The following is a 22,919-nucleotide window of genomic DNA, read 5'->3' on the forward strand; positions in this document are numbered from 1 at the left end:
GGTCATCCTTGGACTGGAAAACAAGCATCCTAGGACTGGTTTCGGGGCATAACCCCTCATCAGCCAGGCTAGCCTGAAACCGGTGGTGTAGTGAGCACGGGACCCACATCTGGGCATACCATTCCCACTTAGGGTAAAAATGCAACACAAAAAGATGATGGACGGAATGTTGAACATTGTCAAACATTCACCCTCAGTCACAGATCTGGGTTTTATCTATCATTATTTTGCTCACCACGCCATTCCGTCCATCATCTGTGTGTCTTTTGCTTTTTCACCTTAAGTGCGCCATGTATGCCCAGACATGGGTCCCGGGCTCACTGTGCCACTGGATTCAAGCTAGCCTGGCTGATGAGGGGTGATGCCGCAAAACAGGTCCCAGCATGCTTATTTCTGGTGCAGGGAGGACCTGGCTTTGCAGTTCAGGCTGGACTGTTACATTGAGGCACAGGGTCAAGACAGATTTGCATATGGTTGGGTCTAAACTAGGGTGGCATGTTGAGCAAAAGAACAATGGATTTTACCCAGATCTTGTGACTGGGGGAGAATGTTTGATTAGCTCTGCATTCCATCCATCATCTGTGTGTCTTTTACTTTTAAAAAGATGGCATTTTTCTGTCCTTAGCCTTTCTGTGTCCGCAGCCTGTCTTGGGTGACATGACTGGGTGTAACTGACAATTAGACTTTGTTAATTCCTCCCAGACAGTCACACAAAAGAAGGATTAGGTGTGCCTGAATAGTCCACCTGCTGGCAGAATGGGGGAGGGAGCTGAGCACAACCCAACTTGCAACTGAATAGGACCAATCACCTCCACATTGTCACTGCAGCCGGCTAGCAGCCAGGGGAAGGATGTCATGAAATTCCATGCCCTTCAAAGCCATTGTCTAGAGGCTTTTCCCACCTTCCAGAAGGAGAGCACCAGGGTATAAAAATAGGACCTCAGACACCAATTCTTCAGTTCACTCCTGAACCTGCAGAAGGACTCTGAGGACTGCCTGCTGCTGTGACCTGATGTGCACTTTGCTTTGCTGTACCTGGAAGGATTGCTTTTCTGCCTGGAGCCTGCCTTGAACTCTCAGAGGCCAGCCCTGCCATTGAGCCCTGGATCTTCACCTGCACACAGGACTACTGTGACTGCAAGGGCTAGTTTGCTGGCCTTCTGTTCTGAGCCACAGAGAGACAAAAGGCTCCCACCACCTTGAACCAGCACCTAGACCGAGCATGATTGAGCCCTGAACACCCAAGTGGTGTACCACCAATCCTGGACCTTTGGTTCTGGTGCTAAAGGTGCCCAGATGGCCAAATCCCAAAACTGAGGACTTTTTTTGTCCCAAAACAACTCTGATAACCAGGAGGAGACCAGGACCAACCAGCTAGTCTATCCGCTTGAAGTGCATCGCTGGTTGGATTGAATTTGTGGGTTCTCCTGATACGTTCTCCTAGGCAGCAGCAAATCCTGTTCAGCAGTCCTGTGCCAAAGGGGTAAACGGCCTCATGGTACTGTCTTCGGCTACAGCCCTCTGCCTCATCCCGCTGTTGATTTTCGACTTCCAAAAAATAAACTAAGTCCAAATGTAGAAATCTCCACCGTGGCTTCCACCCATGACTATCCGTCGAAGACACTCCCTCCTCGGACACCTCATGCAGTCTTGCCCCACCGTATGTTACCTTCGCAGAACATTTTACCCAAAATTTCTTATAAGTCAAAAGTTATGCGCAGACCAGGCCCAATCCACTTCTATTATCCAAACCGCATTCCACTGCAGTCAGCCATATTTTTCTACGTTGACTGTGCCTCACGTGACTACATGTCCCTGTTTGGCATTTTGATCTTTTAGGTGCTAGCTTTTACCAAAACCTTCAAAAATTCTGTTCCTACTGATTCGATTTTTGTCATTTTGTGGTTAAACAATTTATTCACTCCTAATAAATTAAAATGTATTCTATTTTTCTAAAATGTTTGAGATTTTTCTTTTTTTACTGTGTTGTTTTCGATTTATTAATGTTTATGTGCTACATAAATACTTTACACAATGACTAAGTTAAGCCTGATTGTTTTTTTGTTTCTGCCAAGTTATCCAGTGTTAAGTACAGGTTAATTCTATGACATTTTGTGGTTCACCCTGCAAGGGATTGTGGCTATTGCTTGACGTTATCCAACAAACCAATTTCTCACAATGTGTAGGCCCAATCAGTTGAGAGTAGCAACTGCAATCTGGTAAAGATGGCATGCTTGCTGAAACACTGACGCCTTGATCAGCCAATTGTCAAATCAAGATTCCCGTCTGTGAGTGTGAAAGTCTTTGCCATCTTGATCTTGGGTAATGTGGACAGTGGTGAGAGCTTGATTTTGACCTAGACCAACGCCAAGGTCTGGAATATCAGAATGGAGACCTGTAATGATCTGGTGGCAGTCCAACAGGAACATGTGAGTTACAGATCTTGAGGAACCCTTGATTTATCAGTAAGCTACTGCAGGAATTATCGGTGGTGGAGGAGGCATCAAAGGTTGCACAGGTGGTGGCGGCGGTGAAGGTGTTGTTGGCAGAGAAGGAGAGATTGGTATAAGGACTACAGAAGCCGTTCTAGATGGCAAATATGCTCTGGAGTAGCCAGGGTGAGATTCCGAAGGAAGTCTCCAAGCATCCTTTCAACTAAGCCACTCTGCACTCTTTTACGCAGCAACAAAAGTTTGCCTTACGGTAAGGGTTCTTCCTCCTTCCTCGAATATGTCCTCAATGCTGAACATTTTGGCTACGTACCTATTCTTGATGTCAAATGGGAACGTCGTCTATTACAATGCCTTCCCCTTTTTGATCACCCCCTTAGGAGTCTTCAGAGAGTGAGATAGGAACACTGGTAGAGAAAGCAAACTTGGGTAAGGGCGGGGTGAGTTTGTTTTGCCATTTCTCTGCCACATATTGGGCATTTCAAAGAAAGACATGGTATTTTGCAAATAAAATTAATTTTTATGCCATTACCCTTTTTTGTGGTTGCAAACGGGCTGATCTCCCATTTGCGAATGGAAAAAAGGGTCATACATCTGGCCCTTTATGTGTTTTTCCAGTTCTAACACTTTTGGTGCTTGCGTCGGTCAATGGCCGACGCAAGCACTACCTCCCTGGTGCGGCGCATGTCCACTGGCCGTCACCATGTTGATGTCTCCTCAATACATTTTGGGCCCTTACCTGTAGCGGGTACTTGGGCCTCCCGCACAAGTGAGGCACCATTTGTATCGGGAGACCTAGGGGAACGCTAGGTGGGAGGAAATTTGTGTCAGCCCGGTGATCCCACAACTTTCCCACACAAAAATGTGTGGAAAAAGTGATATTTCAGCTTCTTTGAGGTTCGCAGGGGATTCTGGGTAAGAAAACGCTGGGGATCCTCGCTAGCCATACCTCCCTGAAATTCCCTGGGTGTCTAGTTTTCAGAAATGTGTGGGTTTGGTAGGTTTCGCTAGATCACCGCCAAGCACAGGGCCAAAAACCCAGGTGACCCCTCTTGCAAAACCAGGTTGTTTTGTGATAGCCAATTTTGATGTCACCTCAATACGTTTTGGGCCCTTGCCTGCCACGAGTACTTGGGCCTCCCACACGAGTAAGGCACCTTTTTTTATCGGGAGTCCTGGGGGAACGCTGGGTGGTAGGAAATTTGTGTCAGTCCGGTGATCCCACAACTTCTCACACAAAAATGCGTGGAAAAAGTGATATTTTTCAGCAAAATTTGAGGTTCGCAGGGGATTCTGGGTAAGAAAACGTTGGGGGATCCACGCAAGCCATAGCTCCCTGGAATTCCCCCGGTGTCTAGTTTTCAGAAATGTGTGGGTTTGGTAGGTTTCCTTAGCTGGCCGCCGAGCATGGGGACAAAAACCCAGGTAACCCCCCTGCAAAACCAGGTTTGTTTTGTAATAGGCAATTTTGATGTCTCCTCAATACATTTTGGGCCCTTGCCTGTCGCGGGTACTTGACCTCCCACACGAGTGAGGCCCCACTTTTATCAGGAGACCTGGGGGAATGTTGGGTGGGGAGAAATTTGTGTCAGCCCAGTGATCCCACAACTTTCCCACACAAAAATGTGTGGAAAAGGTGATTTTTTCATCTAAATTTGAGGTTTGCAGGGGATTCTGCGTAAGAAAACGTTGGGGGATCCATGCAAGCCATACCTCCCTGGAATTCCCTAGGTGTCTACTTTTCAGAAATGTGTGGGTTTGATAGGTTTCCCTAGATGGCCGCCGAGCACGGGGCCAAAAACCCAGGTGACCACCCCTTGCAAAACCAGGTTGTTTTGTGATAGGCAATTTTGATGTCTCCTCAATATGTTTTGGGCCCTTGCCTGTCACAGGTACTTGGGCCTCCCACACGAGTGAGGCACCATTTTTATTGGGAGACCTGGGAGAATGCTGGGTGGTTGGAAATTTGTGTCAGCCCGGTGATCCCACAACTTACCACACAAAAATGCGTGGAAAAAATTATTTTTCTCAGCTAAATTTGAGGTTTGCGGGGGATTCTGGGTAAGAAAACTTTAGGGGATCCACGAAAGCCATACCTCCCTTGAATCCCCAGGGTGTCTAGTTTTCAGAAATGTGTTGGTTTGGTAGGTTTCCGTAGCTGGCCGCTGAGCACAGGACCAAAAACCCAGGTGACCCCCCTTGCAAAACCAAGTTGTTTTGTGATAGGCACTTTTGATGTCTCCTCAATAAGTTTTGGGCCCTTGCCTGTCGCAGGGTACTTCGGCCTCCCACATGAGTGAGGCACCATTTTTATTGCGTGTCCAGGGGGAAGACAATGTGTACAAAAGAAGTCATTTTGAAAAATGACCTATAATTCTCATGCTAGTATGGGAAGTCACAATTTCGGAAATGTGCAAATATCTACTGTTTCTAAAGTCTATATTTTGTTCCAATTTCAGAAATACATAGGTGTCTTTCATAACGATTTTTCCATGTATATATTTTCCCAAATTAATTGCTATATACCCGGTGCATAATGAAAAACCATTGCAAGACGCTGCTCAGTTATTGGCTCTGGGTTCGACGGGTTCTTGGTGAACCTACAAGTCCTATATATCACCACAACCAGAAAGGTCCAGCGGATGTAACAGTATATTACTTTTAAACAGTTGTCACAATTAGAAGTAGTTACAGGTGAAAACGTTTACACAAATGGCTGTTTTTTTCAACTAATTTTCAACTTTTCCTATATTCAATTGTTAGTTGCTAAAAGAAACCTTGAAGGATCTACACAAATGAATCCTTGCTGAATGCAGAATTTTGTCTACTTTTCTAAAATGTATAGCTTTCCAGGATCCATTAATGCTTTCATACCCATTTCTACCATTAACTGGAAGAAGGTTGAAAGCAAAAAAAATAGCAAAAATAGGCTATATCCCAGTAAAATGCCAACATTGTGTAAAAAATATTGGTTTTCTGACAAAAGTCTGCCAGTCCCTAAAATCTGTGAAAATTGTGATTTCAGCCCCATAAACCCTTTGTTGATACCATTTGCAGGGGAAAAAACAGACACTTTCATTTGCAGCACTTTCTTCCCATTGTTGCCAAAAAAACAAAATGTAGCTGTATTTTGGCTAATTTCTGGGTCCCCTCCAGGGGAATCCACAAATCCTGGGTACCTTTAGAATCCCCATGATGTTGGAAGAAAAGAACGCAAATTTGGCGTGGATACCTTATGTTGTCAAAATGTTACAGGGGCCTAAGCGCGAACTACCCCAAATAGCCAAAAAAGGGCTCAGCACTGGGCGTGGTGGTGGGGAAGGCCCAGCAGTTAAGGGGTTAAAGTAAGTATAGCCTTCTTATGCTGCAAAATTGTAAATTTGTTTCACATACTTCCTGGCCTTTCCGAAGTAAGGCAAAGATGTAAGACAGAATGCATCTTTGGACGAAGTTCTCTGGGATTCCGCACAAAGGCAGGACTAATGGTTATGCTTATCTGTGGTAACCCCTTGTAGGAGAACAGTGTGTTGGGTTCTGGAAAAGAATCAGCACTGGGTCATGTCCTCATAGTACCCAAGAAAACATCAGGGCTCCAAAAATACTAGTCTTGTGAAGCATATGTGTTGGACTAGACCCTCTCTGCAGGGTCACCCCCACACTTTTTGCCTTCACCCTCCTGTTCCTGAATTTGTTTTTCTTAGCATTAGGACTGCGTGCACTTTACCACTGCTAGCTAGAGCTAAAGTGCTTGTGCTCTCCCCTAAACATGGAAAAAGTGGCCTACAACTAATTGGTACATTTAATTTGCTTATAAATCCCTAGTATATGGTACTACATTGTACCAAGGGCCTGTAAATTAAATGCTACTTGGGGGTCTGCAGCATTCATTGTGCAACCCATTAAAGTAGCACTTTAAAACTTGTCTCAGGCCTGCCATTGCATCCCATCCAGTAGTGAGGTTTTAATCTATCATTTCGACTTGGCAAAATAAACCTGTTGCCAGGCGGAAACCTTCCTTTTAAATATGTATATGTCACTCCTAAATTAGGTCTCAGAGTCTCATAGGGCAGCATGCAATGTAGTTAAAAGTTGGAAACATGAGGTAAAGTTTTTCATGACCTGGTAGTGAAAAACGCCTACATTCAGATACATACTGCACAATGTTCATTTTAGTTAAAACTTACTTATTGCATCTGTTTACAGAATGTGACCTGGCGTTCCTGATGACGTAAAGTCCCATGAACACTTTTCTGAACTCATGTCTCTTCTCCTTGTGTTCCTAAATATGAATGAGAATCTGACATCTGTGGCTGGTTCAAAGATCCTCACATAAGCCTTCAATTGTGTGACTAATGTATCAGATTTCTAGCATATAGTGAAACATATCACGTGCCTAGTCAGAAATAGAACTTTATGTGTCTGTTCTATAGTCCATCATAATTGTCAGTGATCAATTTAGAGAGCTCAAAAATATTATTCTTAATGTAGGGACCTGCATAAGAAAATTAGAGAACCCTCATGCTTGTCATTACTGACACCTATAGTGGCAAGTTAGATGTTAGGGTATGTGATTAATCAACCCTGTCCCTCTAGGACCAAGGTTTCTAGACTCTCGTCAAGGGGTGGCAGCACACCCAGTGCCATTTCATCTGAAGAAGAAGAAGAGATAATAGCAGCATGTCACCATACCTTTGGCCCCTGGGAGTTACTACTTGGGGATGCAGGTTCATTCTCAAGTCCATCTTTTAGCTGTCAGAGAACGGCATGGCATGATGAAGGCACCACACACTGTCTTCAGCACTGGTCACCTGATACAGGTGCTTCATTCATAGTTTATGGTCACTGCCTCTTCAAAAAGTACTGTCTGAAAAGCAGTGATCCTAACATAAATCTGAATGTGTAACAATCTTGTATTTAAATATTTGTTAGTCATCAACAGAGGCTGATGAGTGTCAAAAATGATTGGTCTGTGGACCACCTGGGGAAGCATCTCCTTTGCCCAGCAGCCTGGCTGACAACATGCGTCCAATCCACCCTCCTCAAGGCACGTCCAGTAGAAAGCAGATGTCAGCACTGGTATGTCATGAAATGCATGACTGTTATAACACAACATAATATATGACAAAACATAAAAAACAGAGCTGATGAGCATGAAAGTAACCGCTACATTCATTTCCACAGTAAAACTGAACCTTACCTTTACTTTGGCACTGAACAGTAGGCAGTCAGTTCGCTTTCCGATCTTCAACCATTTTTGGGAATCAATGAGTGAAAATCCTTCCTGAAAAATAACAATATTTACTAAATAGGTGTAGTATTTCCACCTACTAACTGCTGACTTGCAAACATACTGAGCAATCTAATCTTGTCCTATTAAATATAATTGAGAGCCAAGGTTGGATCTCAAGTTTAACAGTTATTTTGTGGAAAGTCTTCAATTTAAACATCTCCAAAGTCATCTCTTTTTACTTTTAAGGGAAACGCTTACAAATATGTATAAATGTAGGATAAAAACAGGATCCTCTGGAACAACCAGGCCTGGGTGTGACGTTTTCATAGTTTCTGGCCTCTGTACCCTAGGTGCTAGTTATCAGATGCTTATGTGTGACATTTCCACAGTTTCTGCCCTCAGTGGCCTAGGTGCTTATGTGTGGCATTTCCACAGTTTCTGGCCTCAATGGCCTGTGTGTTCATGTGTGAAAAATGCATTGTTTTGCCCTATCTGTCTCCAAAATGTTCTTGTGGTGAGAACCCCCCAAACTCCCCCTAGTAGTAGTTGCTCACTGCGCTTGCTCGCTACACACCATATGGGGGCTGGTCTCACTTTTACTTTATTCTCTCTGATTCACTACTTGTGTCTATTTTTGGTGCTCTCTGTAAGAATGTTTATGGGTACACATATGACTGGGTGGGTAACCTGGTGCTCTTTAAGGTCATCATCTACTATTTACTGTGCTTTGAAAGTTGATACAATTAAATATGTAATGAAAAATGTGCTATAAAATGCACCATTTTGGTCTGTCTTTTTCCAAAATTTTCTTGGGGGGAGAACCCCTCCAAACCCCCCCTAGTAGTGGTCGAGCTCGCTCACGACGCACCGGACAGGGCTAGTCTGGCAAATTCACTACGGCTGCTTTCAGCTCCCAGTCCGGCCCTGTCCATAGGGTATACCTCCCTCCTCGGTGCCTACATACTATGCTCCCCAGCGTGACAGCGGCATGTCCTCCTTGTCTGGGGGAAGATGCAGGCTTTTTTCAAATGGTCTGGTCTTGTCTGTCATCAGCGTCAGACTGGTCCACCATCATCCGGGTCACTTTACATGCCACCAAGCAGAACTTCCAGTTCACTTCTCAATTGTGCTTGCTAGGCCGCCATGACCGTAGCGTGACCCGAAAAGTGACAGACAGATTAATAGATTTGGCACTCATACTCGCTCGTCCAGACGCGTATAGGTGGGGGTTGGAATTCGTGAAATAAGTGGACTGCAGAGGGAGGTAATACGGAGAGAAAAGAGTAGAAGAGCACACAGAATCCTGATCTTGCCTTAGTGGGATGCTATATTGGTGGATTGACCTAGACTGGGCCTCGATGGGCAGATTGTAGAGCAGGAACCACTCTCTGGTACCTTTTCTCCTTCCACTGGCCTACGGAGATGGCTCCGACCCAGTGGACCAGCCTTTAAACAGTTTGGAATGTGATAGTCTGGTATACTGTGGGCGCCTGGCCATAGTTGAAGGCATAGATGAATACCTGTAGTGCTTGTGGGTAGGTGTTTGGAAGCACTAGTGCTCTGCTCCCGTGAACAAGCATGGGGTACACTGGCTCAGTTGCTGCCGCACACCGGATGCATGATTGATTTGACAAATGTTATACTACATAGCACGCAACCCTGTTACATAGCACTGTTCATTACCTTTCGGTTGCCCTTTGTTGGTGTGGGTGTTTTGATTAAATACAAATAATAATAAAATATATATATTTTTTAAAGTATGGAAGATGCCCTGTTTTCCGTAGTAGACAATTCACATATTGCATGGCTCTGATATGGAGTAATGTCACTGTCTGCTTCCACCTTTCACTTTCATGAGTTCCAGAGTCCTTGGGTTGGTATGAAAAGATGCACAACAATTTCCTCATTACATGCGGGAGTTACCATGTAAATTCTTCTCTGACACCCTCTAGATTCTCTGAAACTTACAGGAACTGTACTGTTCTAGTATATATGCCTGTCTGTCAAAAAGAAGACAGGAAGCGCTTCCGCATCAGCCCTGCCCCCCTCCTGTGCATCTGTGAGGTCAGCGTGATGCGAGGTGCACAAACCCTCACCGGAGCAGAGAAGCAGCAGATAAGAGACCTGCTCCCACATCGGGTGGGGGATTTCTCCTTTTAAAATGCCTCCACATGTTTGTGGGAGGCATCATTGGAAAGGGGAGATAGAGTCTCTCCTTTCCAGCGTTGCCTCTCATAAACCTATTTCTGCTCGTGGATTGCGGACACGCCGCTAACCCCATCTACTCTATCTACCCCCCGCCCCAGCGGGGTCACACTAATTTAAAAAAAAATTGTTTTACACTGAGGGTGCAACTGAGCCCCCATGGAAAAGTATAATATATATTTTTTTTAAACAAATAAAATTGGCAGGGCTCATCCTTCATGCTAATGAGCCAAACCCCTCCCTCCAACCCCCGGGGTATAATTCTTTTTTATAAAAGGTGTTATATTCCCTAGGGAATATATATACATATAAAACAACGAAATTAACAGTAGGTCGGTCGCCCTTGTTCACGGGCCGACATCATTGGGGCTCAATATTTTTTTTTAATGTATGGTTCCTAGGGGAGCCACACATTTAAAAATTAAAAGAAGATAGGGGGTCGACCCTCATCAATTGGGTCAACCCCCTTTGGGGGCCATTATGTATTGTTTTTAATGTGTCTTTTCCCCTGGGTGCAAACACGTGTTTCTAAAAAAATATATACATATACTGCATATGCCACATAAGACTGCCATTTGCAGATTATGCAGCAGATGGTAGATTTATGTGGCATATGCAGTATATATGTGTTCATGCAGTGAAAGGGACTGCACCAATGTTCTAAATTATCTAAAAACCTTATACTGGACCTAGAGACAATCAAGCTAACACAACGGATCAAAGCCCCCACCCACTGGCATGGCTCTCTACTAGATCTAATATTTTCTAACATACCAAAAATGACCAGAGGAGACCCCACAGAGATCCTATGATCAGACCACAAACGAATACCCTTCCAATTATGTAATATAAGTATCAAAGTCTCCACACCTCACCAGCCCAGACTTAGACACAACTGGGCTAAGCTGTACATGTTGAAGGATGGCAGAACATGCTAACCAATTCCACCCCTGAAATGACCGGAGACATTTCAAGTAGGTATAGCAGCTTCGAGGCATGGCTGCTCAACGCTCTAAATAATATAACTCCTCTTAGGAAGCAAAAAGCTAAACGTTTAGGAGAAAAAGATTCTTGGTTCATACCAGAACTTTTAGAACTGAAAAAAAGAAAGAGTCAAAAAAACTAGATAGGGCATGGAGGAAAAGATACAACGCAATGGACATGGCCATTTACATGAAGGCTGTAAAAAATTCAACTATGCCATTCGGGAGGCAAGAATCAACTTCTTTTCTTTTATGATCAATAATGAAGAAAATTCCTCCAAGGAATTGTTCAATGTGGTGAGCAGCCTGACAAAACTGGAAAACGGTTAATCAGGCCCCTTGCCATCAGACTCTCATTGAAACATGTTAGCTATTTACTTCTTAGAAAAAGTCAATAACATCTTCCTCACCCTGGGAGGGGTCAACAAAGTCATGAAAAGAATCACACTGCAACTCGAAAAATGTAACACATTTCCAAACATAGCCCAGCAAGACACGCAAGTGATCCTTAAATCTCTAACATTAGGTTCCCCGCTAGACCAGACCCCTCCGGATATCATGCTTAAAGGTGGTAAAGCAGTTATTGCCATGTTGAACAACATGTTTAATTTGTCACTTGAGTCAGGGACGGTTCCAGCAGCATGAAAGCACGCAATTGTTAGGCCACTTCTAAAAAAAACATCTGCTTATCCCCCAAAATGCGAAAACTACTGCCCCCATCTCTCTCCTACCAGGACTGAGAAAAATATTAGAAAGATGTATCCAATAAAAATCATTCCCTAAATATGGAAGCAAATTATATATGACATTTTTTCTCAGAATGGATACAGACCAGGTAGCAGCACAGAGACGGCTCTGCTGGCAGACACTGAGGAACAAAAAGCCATCCTGGATCAGGGTGGTTTTGTCGCCCTGATCCTCCTGGATCTGAGTGCGGCTTTTGACACCTTTTTTCACCCGGTATTAGTCAAAAGGTTTTAAGAAGCAGCTACAGCAAAACAGAACACTCCAAGTCTGTGAGGAAGTCACATAGTTGGAAATTCAACCCCTAAAATGTGGGGTGCCACAGAGTTCCTCCCTAAGCCCCACCTTGTTCAACCTGTACGTCACCTCGTTGGCCGAGATCATAAAGGGCCATGACGTCACCTCAATATAATATGCAGATGATACACAGATTATCATCTCAATCTCTATTCAAACTGCCAAACCTCAACCCAGCTAAACCATTGTCTTAAACATGTGGTACACTGAATGGCAGCAAGCAGCCTTAAACTAAAACAGGAAAAAACTGAGTTAATGGTGGTGGGAAACCACCCAGCGAGGTGGATGGAGTGAAGTGACCAGACTTTCTGTGAAGTCAAACCATCACAAAATAGGGAGTTAAGAGCCTGGGTATCTGGCTCAATGATTAGCTCTCGATGGCAACCCAAGCTAAAAAAATAGCGGGAACTTGCTTTGGCCTGCTTAGAACATTGAGAAAGCTTCTGAAATGGCTCCCTGAGCCATCACGTAAGAATAGTGGTGCAATGATTAATCATCTCACTACTTGATTACGGAAACTCCCAATATCTGGGTAGTGCCAAGTATGTTATAAAAAGACTACCAGTGAGCCAGAATTTCAAAGCCTGTATTCTGTTGAAAATCCCCAAACACCAATCTGCAACTGCAGCTCTGGCAAGCCTGCACTGGCTACCAGTGACTAAAAGAATATATTTCAAAGCATTGTGTTTAGCCCATTTATCAATGTATAAAAAAGGTCTGATGTTAATTCAGGGACTTCATTCACCCTACAACACTTCAATAATGTTGCGCTCTAAAGCCAGCAGCTGTTTAAAGTACACAGGATTAAGAGAACCAGTAGGGGAGGAACTTCCTTGGCCTTCAGGGCCCAAGCTCTGGAACACGCTCCCTCAGCATATTAGGAAAACAGAGTCCAAACCTAAATTCAGGAAATTGTTAAAAACAAACCTGTTCAACTAATGTTGACCATATGAAGAAGTACCTGTTGCTGGTTTAGCGCTGGGAGGCCCTTCTGGGTAGCCATGCACTCTAGAAATCCTCATGAATAGAATAGAATTGCTCTACATATTTCACCATATATTCAGTGCGCAATCAAAAACCATTGTATGATGCAGCTGTTGTTGTGTCTAGGTACCTTGGATTCTTGGAAAACCTACAAACCCTAGATACCCCCGCAACCAGAAGGGACTAGCGGACGTAATAGTATACCGCTTTTGATAATCGCCCATCGTGACAAAAAGTTGATGAAAATGTTGTGTCCCAAATGGCAGTTTTTTCCTACTCATTTTCACTATATCTTTATTTCATCGGTTATTTTCTTGGAAAACCCTGAGGGATTTACACATATGACACCACTTTGTCTACTTTTTAGAAATCTATACCTTTTCTGGAACCCCCATGGGTTTTACACCACAAACTAGAAGTTGGTTGAGAGCACCAAAAATTGGACACCTCTTTGAAAAATGCCAAAACTGTAGTACAAAATTCAGGTTTTTGATTCAGCTCTGCATGTTCATGAAAGCTGGGGGAATACGGTACCTTTAGCACAGCAAACCGTTCGTTAGAGGAAAAACAGACACTTTTATCTAGAGCACTTCTTTCCTATTTTTCTAAAAAAAACTCAACATTTAATAAATATTTTGCCTATTTTCTCAGTCACCTCCAGGGGGATTCACAAACCCTTTTCTTCTTTCTTTGACTGTACAGATGCAGCATACGAACATGTATGCAAGGAGGAGGAGCCTCACAGACGATCACTCACTGATCAGCAGTCCCTTACCACTGTCGATCTGCTCTTGCCGACCCCCTCCAATGGGGGGACCGAAATGGGAACTTTGTGCTATTTCTCCTGCCCACCCAGTCCACAATTTGCCCACAGTTTGTCTTCGGTCTCTTCCGGACTACAGCCTCTCTCCAGAAGCTGAGGAGCAGCCCCAGAGGAGAGCTCCACAGATGGCAAGCGAGGGGAGCAGGGGGAGCATGGTGGCAGGAGCAAGGAGAGGAGCTGGGCGGCGTAAGAGGAGCTGCACTGGTGGACCTATAGCCCTATCTCTGGCTTAAGGCAAAACCTCCTCAGTGCCACCTCAAGGTCCCAAGTAAGAAAATGCAAGGCAGGGCTGCCCCCTCAATATCTGCATAGCGCTTGCTGCTGCCAGCCTGCCTTTTGCTGTGACCAGACTACACAAGACTAAGTGTGGGGGCTGAGGGTTGCGCATGACCCTAGGTGCCATTACCATAGCAGGTAGGGCCAGGAAGTCACGAAAGTGGCCTGACTAGGTTCAAGTTTAGCTCCAGTATGCTCCCTCCCTCTCGACCGCCCTCCCCTGCAACCAGCTAATTAGGGGTGCTTTGTAGTGTAAAGTGTAATTACTCATGCTCCTGTTCGTGCTCTAGTTCAAGCACATCTGCACCCCTGGCTCAACAAGCAGTGAGGTGATGAGGTTTGGCAGGACGACGCGAACCTGGATTTGACTGGGGAGCCCCTGTCCCTTGACCTTGAGTTCAGCCCTCTGGCGTCGTCTCCAAATTCTGCATTTACCTCCTGTACAGTCGGGCCCAGTGACAGGGCAGGTCAAACAGGCTCACTCACGATTACCCTCCTTGACTTCATCATTAAGAAACCTTCGAATGCTGACCTCACTTATCCATCACAAGAGAGGAAGCCCTCGCGTAATGAATGTATGGTGCTGGTTGAGGCAGGTTCAACAAGGGCCACTGTTCATGCTATTGTTCATACAGTCCAGCTGTCTCCGAGTGAGAGTGACAACGGCGGCAACACCGATTCATGTCAGAAGGTCTACCTTAGAGACTATTCATCTGTTTCATCAGACTCAATTGATCCAAGCACTACACAGTGTCCATCGCCTGCCCCACCAATGGTTCATTCCATCGGCGGCCCCACACAAGCTTGTCATCACAGGTTTCTCCTTAGGTTAACAGCCCCTGCTCTGTTTTAATTACCTCAGGCATCTTCTCCTCTGGGACAGTCCCAACCCTCCTCAACCTGGTACATGAGTGTATCACAGTGACCTCGCCTGCAAGCCCAACTCTGTCAGCCTCTCAAGGCCCTCAAGTAGGCGCCCCGGTACACAATACAGTGCAACAGCTGCCAGATTCAATGTTATATCCAGTCACAAAATGCCCTTTTGGTCCCCCAACTACCCAGTGGGACCAGGCAACAGTGGGAAGCACAGCCATACTATCTTCAACAGAATCCTTTTTACAGGACAACACGAGCTACACCCAGCCCAAGGCTGTCTGCACGGAGCCAAATGACCAATCGCTTCTGGAGCTGTTGTTGTCCTTTCCAGAGGAGCCATGTAATCATGGTCCAACTGGTAACGCCAGCCCAGGCCCACCCTCGGACACACTGTTTTCCATCTGGCCACAACTCTTACAGACGCTTAAGTCCATAGTAACTGCCCTGGATTCAAGCTAGCCAGGCTGATTAGGGGTGTTACCCCGAAACCGGTCCCAGGATGCTTGTTTCCAGTGCAGGGAAGACCTGCCTTGGCAGTTTGGGCTGGACTGCTCCCATGAGGAACAGGGTCACAACTGATTTTCATATGGCTGGGTCTGAACTGGTTTGCGATGTGAACTAAAGAACGAAGTTGGATTAAACCCAAATCCGTGACTGGGGGTGAGATTGTTTGAAAAGTTTCAGTGCTCCGTCCATCATCTCCTTGTGTCTGAACAGCCCTCAACTACCATTCCGACAAGTTGGATCTTCAAGGAGACCTTCTGTACTCCTTTTCTGTTTTTACTCTGGGACTGACAATAAGCTCGACAATTTAAACAAACTTATTAGAGCTCAATTTACTTCCAACGTGGCACAAAAACGAGGTTGTTGCTCTCCAATTATCGACAATGTGTCATTGCTCTCAGTCTTCCATATCTGAGATAAAAGGCATCCGTGTTGGTTCCAGGCAAAGCCCAGCCCCAGCTGCAGTAGCGTGTCCTCAAGATTCCAAACTTCGACCACTGGAAACTTGTCATTCAACAAACGGTCTCAGCACGGAGTGTCCTGTACCTCAGATGATAGAGCCTCGGAACAACTGGGGCATTGCCACTTCAATGTCAATCCAGGCCATTCCTAAAATGTTAGTCTCTGCCCTAATTCTGGCGACCCCTTCCCTGAGTAAAAGAGAGAGGAAATGCCGCTGGAAGTAAATGAACAAAAACAGAAGGAACTCCTCCTGAGTGCATCACCAACTTACATAACATGTATTTGTAAAGCGCATGTTCACCCAGAGGGAATCTTGGAGCTGAATAACAGAGGTTTTTTTGTTACCAAACTTATTGGTACTAATTTTATTGACCTCAGAAGGATGAAAGGCTGAGTGGAACACTGGGATATAAACCTGTGACCATGAGGTCAAACACAGGCCCCACAGTGTATTTATTAGTGAACTAAGCCACCAGGCCCAGCATGTACCCGCTGTTCACAAAACAGAGCCTGAGGAGCCTAGTGCCCCTCTGCCCCGAGGAAGGAGTGGCACCCATCAGCCCACGAGTACTTTATCACCAGATCATAACGTTGTCGCTGCAACTGTCAAATCAAATGTGCATTCCAAATCCCGGTGGCAGGAAAATAAGACAAACGGAAAGCACTTTGCCACACTTTATGCATAAAGATCTGTTTGGCACAGGGGCAAAGTACCTGCAGCGGAGGTTGACTTTTTATCGCCCAGCCCGCTCTTTACGATCAGAAGCTTTATACCTGGCCTTGGTGCCACGTGTAAGGAAAGCCCGTATTGGGGGGCGTTCTTTTAGTTTGAAAGCCCCCCAGCTTTGGAACTCGCTGCCTCTGGTTCTACGCAGCACATCTAATTTGCTTCTGTTTAGGAAGAGCCATAAGACCTGGCTTTTTAATCTTTAGGTTTCTTTTCTTCTGACTTTTTCTGTTTTTTTTCTATGTTGTTATGTTATTCTCGCAAGCTGCAAGTGAAAAGCGCCGGGACACTCTGTCGGAGTAGCCGTGCGCTATAGAAATGCTATATAACATAACATAACACACTGAAGAAGTCCATGCAATAGTTAGCCAGTTAGAAAAAAGGGAAGTCCATGTTCCCTCAGAGATAGGGGTGGCGCAGAACTTAGGCTGCCTAGGATCATACAGTCTGTATCATTGCTATAGTGTTAATAATGATTACAATAAGTCTGTTGTGCAACATAGAAGAATGCTAGCATTGTCGTTACATACTTTCTGCTCATCATGTAAATAATTTGCACAAGCAGTGGCAAAGGTGCCTGTAACAGTTCCCAAATATTCACTACTTCCCAATTGGGTATGTGTCGCCGTGCATCCAAGTTAACCAAAGAAGCATTCGAGATAAAAGGGCCTAAAAGTAGAGCATCTGTTGAGCAGTTCACTGGCGTAAAAAATCCAGGGAGGTAACAACGTTCTAAAATCCACCCAGGATTCCCCTAGATCTATTGTAAGCCAAGAAACCGCCAAGCAAGTAGCCCTGCAACAACCCAATGTTACATTGCTACCCACTCCAGAGTATCATACACAAGGTCCTCACAACATTCTGACTAGGGGGAACATTTTAAGACTAATGAAGGCCAACCCGGAGCTCAGTTAAATGGAATCAAAGGATATCGTCTCAATTGAGTTTCTAGCCACGAGGGATGCACAAATCTCCAAGTCTACACTGGTGACGCTGGCCTCAGCAGTCCACATACAAAAGATCTGGTCGAGAGAAGAGATTTCCATCTCCTGGGGCATCAGGCTTAGTGTTTTTAAAGAAATAGATTAACCCTGTGGTTCTAGCAAAACAGCAGATTGCCCCAGTTCAGTCCTAAGCAAGAGACTTACACCATTTTAAAAAATGCATTGGGCCGTACTCTACAGCTTAAAGTGAATGAGATAATGACACATGACCCCTCAAGGACTGAGCGGAGGTAACTGCCCTCAGCTCTATCCTGTAGGCGCCCTGACAGAATTAAAGAAAGTGCACAGTCTCGCAGTGATGAGTCTTTGCTCCTTTCCTATTGTTCTTGGAACATTTGCAGCCTTACCCAGAAACAGCGGTGTATAGACCATAACAACTTTTGGGGTCCTACAAGAAACCTGGTCTATTATTGATCTCCCCATCATTGGCTTCCTTGAGTTCAGAAAACCAGCCTTTAAAGAGCACAAAAATGGCAGACTAAATGTGGCCTCTCACTGTATATCTCCACAGAATTTCGTGTGTCGGCTGGACCCATAATCACGCAAAAGAACTGGCTACAAGCAGTCAAATTGTACATCTGGAGACCTCACCGCTCACTCCTGCTAATTCATACTTTTTATTAATCATTATTTGAGGGAAAAAGGTCCAAATTGAACTATCTTATAACAGTCATATGGGGCATGGGCAGGGACCATTCCTCATCGGACTGTGTTAAACTAAGTGCAGCCATATCACCGAGCTCATCTGGACAGACCACTCAATCATCCACTTCACTATCACAGGAAACCCCAGCACCTCCACCAAGCCACCCAGTACCCCACAATGCAGCTGGAACAAAGTATCCAAAAGGCATTGGACCGACGCCCTCAACACCTCCCACGCCGACACCATTACCAACCTTGAACTAGCTGTCAAGAACTTCACCGCCTGGATCTCTGATTGTGCCGACACAGAGTCAACCTCAACAAACCCACCAAGCCCAAAAGGCCCACCAAACCTGCCAGTTGGTACACCCTGGAACTGAGAGCCACAAAAGGCAACTGCAAACAACTAGAAAAAGTGGGAAACCAGCAAGGAACTCTTAGACCGCACCACCTTCAACACATCACTCAACCACAACCACCAACTCCTGAAACAGACAAAACAGATCACCTTAGCCAACCACATCAACGCCAGCTCTAACTACAGCAAAGAACTCTTCAGCACCATCAATGAGTTCTCCAACCCTCCAGCAACCGAAAACATCCTCACCCATTCCCAGGAACTCTGCGACAACCTGGCGGACTTCTTTCATGACAAGATCTCCACCACCTACAAACACTTTGAACCCCAATCCACCGCCTTTGACATCCTCAGCCTCCTCGCTCTCACAGTCACAAACACCGACCACCGGATCACTGCTTGGGACCAGCTCACCAGTCACAGCACCAAAGCCATCATGCACTCTGTCCATTCAGGAGCACCCTCGGACACCTGTCCCACCACTTGTTTAACCTTGGAAATAAGACTATCAGCAACAACCTCACAGCCATCTTCAACACTTCCATCACCTTGGCACAATCAAAGACCAGCATAATCAACCACCTCCTGAGTTTCCACCAACCCTCCAGACACCTGCCCTCCATTTCCCTCTACCTCGCTTATACCCGCGCATCTGCCGTAGCAACAGTGGAGGACTCTGTTTCTTCTTCCGTGCCACAAAGTACTGGAACAGCCTCCCCGTTCACCTCCGGACATCACCCTATATTTAGGAAATTTGAAAGGGACTCGAGACTTGGCTGTTCAACTGACTCCACCCGAGCAGCTCAGCTCTCAGTGCCTGGATAACCTAGCGGGTGAAAAGACGCCCTCTACAAATCTAGTTTGACTGATTGATTGATTGATAACGGGGAACTTCAATGTGAACCTCTTTCAAGACAACCACAAGGAAGCCCCAGAGTTGGTCCCCGAAAGTGCATAGAACATCACAGGACAAATTAGCCTCAAGGGATGCCCACAAAGCCTGCTGGGGGAACTAGTGGTCATGCAACTTAACAACCAGGGCTTCGAAGTTCTAAATGGAAGATTCCCACAGGATGTCCCACTCAACTGGACAAGATCAGGTTGAAAAATTGTCTTACCTAGATTACACCATATGCAGCTTGGAAATTTAGTTGAAAGCTACTGAGAGTCACCATTTACCCCAAGTTATAAGAATAAATGCCAACCTGGAAGAACATGCTTTGCCTGTCTCACTAGTAAAGGTGCCTTCACTGACAACCTCAGGTGACTCAAATGAAGGGATGAGTCTCAAGGCAAAATCATGGCTTAATGCATGAGTCACTAGAGGGGCCGTCGCCAGAAATACTTCATCAATCGCTGAGTGGTCCAATTTTATTACTCTACTACTCTGTAAATTCCAACTCACAACTGCAGCTACTGCACAGTCATTGAGCCATACCAAGCTATTCCCTCCCACAGCCACTATCTTAAGCTCAAAGAAAGTTCAGAACATTGCTCTCAGAGCATCTCTCAAGAATCCTGGCAACAAAGAGTAATTGAATTCAAGTTGCGCAAAAATGTTTCAAGAAAGCTGTTTGGGCAGAGAAGACCAGACATACAGACCAGTTTTGGGTGACACTCTTCTACAAGAGCAAAAAAAGCAACCAAAGGAGAGCTGGCAGTGCTAACATCTCTGAACCAGAATGCTCATTCTTTCTGTCCACACACTTCACATCCAATGCCTCTGACAGCCCAAACTACCATGCAATCTAGCAAGGAAGAGAGCCTTGCTCCACAAGCACTATAGAGGTTTTCACCCCTGCCACTTTGAGGCTCGGAAGTTCCATCCCCTCCATTACTGAGCTAACATCTCTCACCCGCCATCTGAACCAGGTCCTGGTAAAGGCCAGATCAGATGGGGCACCTGGGCCAAATGGCCTCCCTAAGACCCTTTTCAAGCAGGACATTCCCTTCAGGACCAGTAAACTTACACATCTATTTCATTACTGCCTAATGAGCTTACTAATACCGGATTCCTGGCACTATCATTCAACCAATTTTTAAAGGTGGTTCCAAAAAAGACCCCAGCAATTACAAACTGATAGTGCTTCTGGACAATGAAGCAAAATGTTTTGCTAGTTTACTACTGGAGGACCAGCAACAATGGGTGGAGATGAGGGGTCGCATCCCAAAGAATCAAAGTGGGTTCTTTGAAAAATCTGGCAGCTTGACAAATCTGTTAGCTATATCCTTGTTGTATGAAAAGGTGATAACATCTCAGACCCTGCTGCTTCCTAGACTTCAGGGCAGCATTTGACCGTATCCCAAGTGGGGCCCTATGGTTGAATCTAAAGAACTTGGGCATTCCAGCAAAAGTCCTTGAGGCAATCATACAACTGCATACTGAGACATGAATTTACGTCAAACTGGGCAACAGAAACTGCAAATCTAAAAAAAAATCAATCGCGCGGGGGGGAAAGCAGGGGTGTGTGCTGCCCCTTGTTGTTTAACTTGTTTATTTTTGATCTGTCTGGCATTCTCGACCATACCAATGGTCATTCCCCCATGATAGGAGGCAACACATCTGCAATTTGCTTTAGACAGACGATCTAGCATTGTTTTAGTTACACAAGAGTTGGGTTAAAGTGCTTGCTAAAGTGCTGCACTCTTACTCTAATGTTAACTGCCTGGAAGCCAACCCAAGAAAAACTAAAATCGTAACACTGGACAGCCTTCTGATCAGCGGGTGGCAGTTAAGAGGTTAATATTTTTTGAGCTAGTACTTTTAAGGTTCTTTCACTTTTTTTTATTGATGTGTTCTGTAAATTAGGTGTTCATGTTTGTTTTACCTTTTGCATTTATTTGCCACTAAAATAGCTTATTTTAAGGCCCGTTATGTTTAAATATACTGTTTCTATTGTAATGGAAAATATTATTTTACATTTTAAAAAATTATATTTATTTTTTAATGTTGTGAAATTGCTGTGGAAGTAGTTTGTATAAACCTTTCAAAGTCCAATGTTTTTCTAACATATTTTAGATTGGAGTGGGTATAGTTGCTATACACCCCTCAAAGTCCAACACTTTCCCAATGTGGCTCAGATTGCAGAGGAAATAGTAAGCATACACCACTTAAAGTCCAACAATTGTCCTACTGTAGCTTATGTTGGACTGGGAATAGTAATTGTACACTCTTCAAAGTCCAATACTGGTCCTCATGTGCAGGGCTGGACTGAGACCGCAAACTGCCCCTGGCAATTGAGTCGGGCCGGCCACGGGGGGGGGGGAGGGGGGTGGGTTGAGGGAAGGGTGTTGGGGTGTGCGTGGAAAACACTGCAGCTGCTTTTGGTACAGGGGGCTAATATTGCAGCCCCTTGTACCAAGAAAGGCCCCCAAAGTCCCAAACAGGCCCCCACCCTTCTCGCCAACGGTGAAAACGGCCGGTGCCTGCTACGGCCAGTCCAGCCCTGCTCATGTGGCTTACAATGAAGGGGGAGAAGCAAATCTACACCCCTCAAAGTCCAACACTTCCCAAATGTAGCTAAGATTGGAGTGGGAATAGTAAGTATACACCACTTAAAGTCCAATAATTTCCCTACTGTAGATTATATTGGACTGAGAATAGTAATTGTACACCCCTTAAAATCCAACACTTTTCCTAATGTAGCTTGCAATGGAGTGGTAATCGCAAATGTACACCTCTTAAAGTTGGAAACCTTCCTCAATGTGGCTTAAAACAGAGTGGAAATAGTAAATCTATACCATTAGAATCCAACAATTTCACTCTTGTGGTTTAAAATGGAGTGGGAATAGGTATTCTAAGTCTATAAAAATTGCACTGTTTCTTTTTATGTTGTAGGTTGTGTAGGTTGTGGGTGTGTAGCTAGAAAGTATGTAGATCAATAAAAGTATGTCATTTTAATAAAATGCATTACATATGTGACTTTAAGTTAAATAAGGACACATTGAAATTGAAGTTTATTATTGATTTGGTAAGGTAAGTTTTATTTTTTACACATTCACATTTTCTTACATAATTTTTCTATTTTGTGTACAATTTTTAAGGTAATGTATTATTGTGCATGTTTTAGTTGTATATTTTGTAATTGTCATTTTTTATTGAATAACTTGGCATCCAATAGAGAGTATCGATAATTGACAAGGCAATGTAACTCCCATGGTTAAAACATTTCTTTTGCTTTACACTCCCAACAGATTACATACACCTGTCATGAAAACAATAGGTTAAATAGATAGTGTAATCTCTAAATAGTATCAACCTCTACTTTAGAATCCGGCAATAGTGCAAATACACATCATGCGGTGGCTCCTTTCCTCGACATTGCTGCCCAGTTATGTGAAATCCCTTGTC

At 44.7% G+C, this 22,919-nt stretch overlaps 1 protein-coding gene across 1 annotated transcript in view; it reads right to left on the reverse strand.

The window, feature by feature from the left end:
• Positions 1-22,919, reverse strand: part of REC114 (REC114 meiotic recombination protein) — a 683,893-nt gene that overhangs the window by 531,251 nt on the left and 129,723 nt on the right. The window contains exon 3 of the mRNA XM_085646137.1: positions 7,648-7,731. Within this exon, the coding sequence (XP_085502263.1) occupies positions 7,648-7,731 (84 nt within the window). The remainder of the gene's footprint in view (positions 1-7,647; positions 7,732-22,919) is intronic.

The sequence above is a fragment of the Triturus cristatus genome, chromosome 3_1, assembly GCF_964204655.1.
Source record: "Triturus cristatus chromosome 3_1, aTriCri1.1, whole genome shotgun sequence".
NCBI lineage: Eukaryota > Metazoa > Chordata > Amphibia > Caudata > Salamandridae > Triturus > Triturus cristatus.